This window comes from Hordeum vulgare, chromosome 5H (assembly GCF_904849725.1).
Source record: "Hordeum vulgare subsp. vulgare chromosome 5H, MorexV3_pseudomolecules_assembly, whole genome shotgun sequence".
Lineage (NCBI taxonomy): Eukaryota > Viridiplantae > Streptophyta > Magnoliopsida > Poales > Poaceae > Hordeum > Hordeum vulgare.
In genome coordinates, this window is record NC_058522.1 from 409,386,304 (window position 1) to 409,393,594 (window position 7,291).

The following is a 7,291-nucleotide window of genomic DNA, read 5'->3' on the forward strand; positions in this document are numbered from 1 at the left end:
ATTGGATTTTGTATTTAATCTTGTACTGTAGAAAAAGAAAATTTTTTTGGGACGGACGGAGTATATCGTGCCATTAATTTCTTTTTCCTTTTTGCTCTTAGGGCTAAGGTTAGGCCGCGTTGGACGGGTCACCGAAAGCCCAGTCCAGTTTTTGCCGTGCTTGGCCCAAGTCCCGAATCTAAAACTGCCTTCCCGTCCCCGTCTCCCCGTCAGCTATCTGACTTCTCTACCCCACTGCTCGCCTCCTCCGCCGTCTCCGCCGGCCCGACCCGGCGGTGGAATGGGGAACATGACCCGGTCGGACTCCCCCGTCTCGCGCCGCATCGTCCTCTCCTTCGTCGACTTCCTCAACTCCGGTCAGCCCCCTCGCCCCCCCCCCCCCTCTCCGTTTGTCCGCTGCTGCTGTTGTTTCTGCTGGAGCTGGTGCCGTCGTTTCTATTCATCTCCCCGCGCTGACAGATTGACGCATGGCTTGCTTCCTGAGCGGGGAGGGGATCGGATCGCCCGCGGCGGCCATGCCAAACGATTTTGATATGCTAGGGTTCAGACAGGTCGCCATGCCAACTAGGTATCCTGGCTCGATGTTGGGATTGGGCTCTGTTTAACTCACTATAGAATTCACCATGCTGGAATTGGGCTCTGTTTGGTGTGATTATGCGTATGGCCGGATTGCATTGCTCAAAGTGGCAGCTTTAGGTTTCTTTAGGTAGGGGAGGTTTGCCGATATAGATGGTTCATGTGCACATGCCACTTGTTAATCTCCGGCTGTTTGCCTTGTCAGGGATGTGCTGCCGTGTTATGATATGCTTTTTGGAGGGCATACCAGGCATCTGGCTGAAAATGGAATCTGCGGTCACGGTTCTTGTGATGCATTATTTGGCGCCTGCGCATGCTAGCGATGCCATTGTGTCGTTTGCTCTGTGTGGTGTTCAATTGGTGAACGGGATGTGGATCTTAAATAGGGGTTATGGCCTTATGGGTGAGCAAATAGGAGGTAGAAAACCGTCCGTAACCCGCTGACTCACAGAAAGCCTTTCATGGTCAGCGATCGTGGGAAGGTCGTACTATGCTATGCTTGGCAAACAGCCTAAGTCGAACTCGTGCAGCCCTAATGGGGCTATGGCCTTATACTTTGAAAAGAAATGGAGTTATAGATCTTGTGTCTACCTTATACTTTGAAAAGAAATGGAGTTATAGATCTCATGCCGACTTGCCAAACATGAAACAAATATAAGTTTTATGGTATTCACGGGATATAGGATTAGTTTTAACACGATTTTATATAGCTGATGCGATACATGGAGGATGCATCATATACAACTGGGCGCCTCTTTTTTTCCTCATTCAAAATATACGGTGTTAAAATTATGACTGTAAATTAATTTGTGTTTCTTGTTTCTTTTTGCCGTCTCTATATGAAAACGTCTGGTTTCGTTAAAACTGCATGGAATTTGGTAAAATCTACTAGCTAAATTTGGTGGCTTGTTGCTACAGTTGTAATTAAAAGAGGCGTCAATTCTCATATAGGCTTGTTGGCTTGTTGCTACAGCTATAATTGTGGAACCAAAAAAAGGTCTCTCGCTGGCTCCCTGTTAGTGGCTGTTGTGCCGGCCTGTTCCTGCAGATGGGCCCTATTGGTTGATGCCAGGACATGGTTTCGGTTTGACTGAGAGTTATTCTTCTTCTTAGTGCAATACCGTGGGACTGTCTTTCCCCACCGCCCGAGATTTTATTTTATTAGAATAGGCAAATATGTCAATAAAAATAACTTGCACATATAGAAAGAAAAGAGTTACAGCTGAGGGCCCGAGGCACATTACTGTTCTGGGTTCCTTTTTTGTTTATTTACCATCGGTCCTTCTGACATTGGAAGCATATATGGAATGCAGTTGAGTTAGCTCCTGGGGCTAACCATGAAGCTCTTGAGGTCGCTAAGGATTGCCTGGAGTCCCTTTTTTGCATCAACTCATCATCAACTAGCGAAATGATACAGCCAGGACTTCTCCTTGAACTCTTTACTTGTCTGCAAGCTAATGAACAAGATAGGGCAAGACCAGATCCCGTGTCACGATCAGTGTTAGACAAACCTACCTGCAGTGCAAGTACTTCCAATATCCAAGAAGAGTCAAATAAATGTACAACATCAAATATATGCCCCCTCTCATTTCTCACACAATTTTTATGTTAGATTATTTGTATCTACCATCATCATCTATCCGTTTTATATTAATTCATATAAATGCATGCCTTTTTCTGTGATTGACATGCCATTGCACATTAATTAGATATATGCATTATGCTTTGTTTGATCGGGTTTTTCTATTTTCTTCCCCAAATACCTTTCATAAGATATTCTCTGCATCCTTTTATCAGAGTGAAGGCCAAGTGGAAGAAACCTTTGACCTAGGTATGACCATGGCTTAAACTGAGACCCTCCATGATGAGTCGTCCATATATTGTCGGAAACTTTCAAATTCGTTTTTGTAAAGGTTTGCTGCCTTTGGGCTATTGATCCATTTGTAGGGTCTTGGGGCCATTATCTCCTAATGAGGGATGTAAAACGAATCAGTTTTTCTCATGGCGTTTGGTTTTTTGTCAGATCATGCAGGAGATGAGCTGTTTGCAAAATTCTATGCTGCACTTGATGAAATAAATTTCTTCAAGATATCACCAGCTGGTGATGAGGATCCTGATCAACTTTCAAAAACATCACAATTCTTCGGTGATGCATTGCTGGTATGATGTATTGTTTTTGTTATTTGGTTTTTTAGCATTTTCAGGCTTAATGAAGTAAACAGTTTGTTGTCACCACTACCAAAGGAAAGCTATTGCTTTTCCAATTAATTACTTACATTGTGTTCGTAATAAACTATGGTTTATCTCTGTTTAGGAGGTGCGCAAGTCGGGAAGACAAGTGGCAAGTTTAGTTGACCTTGCAGAATTCTTTAAATCGAAAGGTACTTAGCTAGAATCCTTGGTTGTTTCATATGTCCAAGTTTTGATGTCTCAGGTTTTTGTCTATTCATTAGTTTTAGCAGCAAATTTAAAGCATCACATGACTTAGAAAACTTAAATTATCTTTTTGTCATAAAAGGCTTTGCAGTTCAGGCCCTATATGTGCATTATGTTATTGGTGTGGATGTTCGGAGTTTTAGCAGCTAACTGCATATTTTTTTATCAGGCAATGACTTCATGAGATCAAAACAACACCTAAAAGCTGTAGAGCTGTACACCGGTGCCATTGCATTGAGCAGAAAAAACGCCATTTACTATTGTAACAGGTATGCATAATCACTAGAATTTTGGATGACTGTTTTATTGAACATACAGCTGCTAAATGTGCAGTGGCAGCTTGTTGGATCTAATTGTGAAATCTCGTGCCAAGTTGAACTTCACAGAATGATTTCAGAGATGATAATGTGGAAATTAAAAAATGGGTCTTTCATTAGTAATGTGTAATGGACTTTTGAAACGGCGTAAGTAGTCAAATAACTAATTGTGCTTCATAAACATCCATTCTGCATGTCGGCGCAAACTAGTTTAAATGCATACTGCTACATTGCCTCCAAATTCCTGCTCCTGCGTTCTTATTCCTACTGCTTGTGTAACATGTGATGTGGTGATGGGCAAAGTATCTGTTGTTATTGATTTCTCATCTTGGATACAACTAAGAGTTCTAAAAACCTCTTCAAACCAAGCTGCAGCTGGTTACAAACTTTATATGTCTTGGGCTGGTTCACTGGAAACTCCTGGAAATCTGATATTTGAGATTATTGAATGCTTAGGAAACACAAGCTTGTCGCTTTAGACTTCATGAAATGGAATGAATGGCACCGGCTGATTTCTTATGCCAGCAGGGGTGGAGCTATGATAAAATTATTTATGGTGTCAAATGATTACCAACGATTTTGTACTACTATTCTGTAGTGACAAAGTAATGTTACACATGTGCAGTGACCCTGGTATATTTAGAAGAATGAACAGTGGCCATTTTTTCCTGGCTTCGTCTCTGGTTGCTAGAGTGATCTTTATTCTTCTTCTTGTTCCGGTAGCGGTGTTATGAACCCTTTATAACAAGTACTCGTAACTGCTGTTCACAAAATTATTTATTATATTCATGCTTTCATGTAACATGAAAAGTACATGTTTCTTTCAGGGCTGCTGCATATACACTTCTTAATATGTGCAATGAAGCTGTTGAGGACTGCCTGAAGTCAATTGAAATTGATCCGAACTACAGCAAAGCATATAGCCGCCTTGGATCTGCTTATTTTTCAATGGGGAATTTTCATGATGCTTTACACAAGGGATACTTGAAAGGTAGGTAGAGTATAAACCTTAAGTTGATTTTGGTAAAACAGTGATGTATTGTGCTATATGTTACATTATGAGGTGCAGACGAAAGTCCTCATTTGTGCAGTTGTGTGTTAATTAGTTCTTCTGGGAAGAATTTTTTATTTGAATTTTAGGCTGAAACATTGAGCCTTCTCTTAACTTTTAACTTGCATAGTATCCAACCTAACAAAAGAAACAATTGTTTTTGTATTTTATGTAGATTATTCTGTTACGATCCATCATTCCACAATCTACTAAATTGATGTGACTCTAAATTTATATATTTATAGTGTTACCATACATCCAATCTTGTCAAACAGATATTTGCTTCTCCTGCCATGTTATCTGACGATGGCTTGCATTCAGTACTGTGTAAACTCTGGTTTTTATATTGGATGTATTCTCTTCACCTTGCAGTGATTGTAACATTTTAGCAGTTAATTGTTTCCGTCTTGTGTCCATCAAATTAACAGTTCCATTTGCAATTCACCTACATTATTTATTACTCCCTCCGTTCCGAATTACTTGTTGTAGAGATGGATGTATCTAGAACTAAAAATACGCCTAGATACATCCATTCTTGCGACAAGTAATTCGAGGTGGAGGGAGTATATCCAGTAATTTGGACCGTATGGGGAACTCACTTTGTTCTTCCTGCAGCCTCTGAACTTGAGCCTGGCAATGAAAATGTTCGACTGAATATTGAGGTAGCCTTCTTTTGTTTTCTCTTCTCTTTCTCGGTAGGGGTCTGGATAGAGTTTGTTTCCTTCTATTAGCACTAATCACTACTGATTTTTATTTTGCTCTGCGTCGAAAACTTTAGGTCACCAAAAGGAAGCTGGCTGAACAGCGAGCTGCACCAGGACAGGTACTGTGACCAGAAATCTACATGTGCTTTTTGAAATGAACTATGAAATTTATCCTGTTGGCTTAACAAATCAGGACTGTCATTTCTCTTATAATATAACAATGTGCATGATCAGAGCTCATACTTGGAACCTCCATGATATGTTAATATGCGTAGAATGTTGATATTGTTTGGTCATGTGGGTATGATTTAATTTCTTTCCTTGGACTTCTTGAAATCACCGAGTAATCCATCTCCTTGTTTGTAGAACACACATGCACGTCAAGGACAAGAATCACATTCATGGTTTGGTGGCCAGGCGAGCAGTGGTGTTCCTTTCACAGTATTCCCTCCTGGAAGTGCTCCTCCCCCTCCTGAATTCTTCAATATGATGAACCTTGGGCCTGGTTATGGCCAGCAGCCACCTCAGCATTCCGTAAATATAAATCTGAATGACATCTTTGGTCATGCAAACGTCAATGGGAATGCCCAGGGGCACCCGTCTTGGAATCCAGGCACCCAAACCCCACCGGCTCCTTTCCCAGCAAACACTGCAGTCCCTCCCGCTTTCTCCTTCATGGGCTCGGGCAATGAAGAAAATCATGCGCAGCAGGCTTCAGGCGGACATGGCGGAGGGCAGGGTGAACCCACCGGTGCCCAGACGGACGCAGGCATCCACATAAATATTGGGGAGAACATGGTGAGCCCGGAGCAGGCCGCCGAGGCTCTCAGAGCTGTGATGCAGATGTTTGGACCGCAGATGGGGCCAAATGAAGGCGGCGGTGCGCCTAGAGGTTCGTTGACTCTCTCTTCTTTATACTTTATTACAAGGGTCTTTTTCGTTTTCTCACTGAATTTTGCATCTCGGTTGGTACCTGAAACACATCAGGGGGGCTAATGTGCATTTTTGCCATTTTCCTTAAAACACCAGTAGTATCATTGTTTGTCTTGTAAAGGGATCATTATAATGTGCACCTCTCTAGGTGAGTGCCTTGCATTAACTGTTACTCCAACAGGCTGAGTCACTGACTGCTCTACTGCGATGTGCGCTTTGCTTAATTGTGCATGCAGGAGCGCCGCCACCACCACCACTTGGTTCAATCTGATCTGGTCTGAGAAGCCGAGCCCAAAGGAGTGGAGTGTAATGTTGTTGTTGTGGACTTGTGGTTGTTGTTGATAGTCTGTCAGACATCCCCGCTGCCGTCGGCCTGCGTTGTATGGCCTCATCACATTGTTGTCCTGGTTCTGGTTGGTAAATGTGTTGGCTGTTTACAAGACACATGGCCATGGACCTGTTGCATCCTGCCGCTACCATAACCCTCTCTCTTTCCATCTGAGAATCAACAGAGAAAAGATGAAGAATCCATGCATGCATGTACCTGCGAAAGATTTCCTTTCCTAGCCGTCCATTGTATTGCCTGATTGACGATGGATGCTCTTTAAAGAAATACTATAAGACTTGGGAGGGAGTATCTGACTAGATAAATATACTTGGGAGGCACTCTTTTGATTTTGGTTGAGTAACTTGATGGCTAGCTGTTGGTAAATAACTTGATGGCTGGCTGTTTGCTTTGGCTTTTGGCTTATACCACCTTCTGCTAGTTAAATATTTTTCTAAATTTGAAACAAGTTTATGAATTTTAAAAATTCATGAGTTTGGAAAAAGGTGTTATGATTTTTTTTAAATCACGAATTTGTGAATGTTCATACATTTGAAAAAGTTCATGAGGCCGAATTTTTTCACAAATTTTAGAAAAATAATAAAACATCTCTCAACTCGTTGGACTTACTTGTAGACCACGTCAAGTCGGGCAAATCCTATTGGGCTTTGTAAACCTTCTGGAAGCTTCCTATCGATGAACCTTTTTGTTTTGTTTAGGTTTTTACAGGACTGGCTTTTGTGCGGGTTTTCTCTTTTTATTTTCTTGTTTATTTTATTAACCTTTTTCTTTTACTTTCCCATCTAACTTTTAATTACTTTTTCCTTTTTTGGAAAAAAAAACCTTTTAAAATTTCAACGAACTAATTTCCGAACGAACAATTTTTTTAAATCAATGAACTTTTTCCAATTTAATGATTTTTTTTTTTAAATCTATAAAGTTTTATAGT

The 7,291-nt window shown here is 41.2% G+C and overlaps 1 protein-coding gene across 1 annotated transcript; it reads left to right on the top strand.

Moving 5' to 3' along the window:
- The first annotated feature begins 251 nt into the window (after positions 1-251).
- LOC123396628 (small glutamine-rich tetratricopeptide repeat-containing protein-like) lies at positions 252-6,668 on the top strand. Its single transcript, XM_045091512.1, has 11 exons — positions 252-356; positions 1,890-2,149; positions 2,374-2,407; positions 2,600-2,736; positions 2,891-2,957; positions 3,182-3,281; positions 4,157-4,320; positions 4,996-5,042; positions 5,159-5,203; positions 5,451-5,976; positions 6,254-6,668. Exons 1-11 carry the CDS (start codon positions 281-283, stop codon positions 6,286-6,288), a joined length of 1,491 nt encoding a protein of 496 aa, XP_044947447.1. The 5' UTR covers positions 252-280; the 3' UTR covers positions 6,289-6,668.
- The last annotated feature ends 623 nt before the right edge of the window (positions 6,669-7,291 follow it).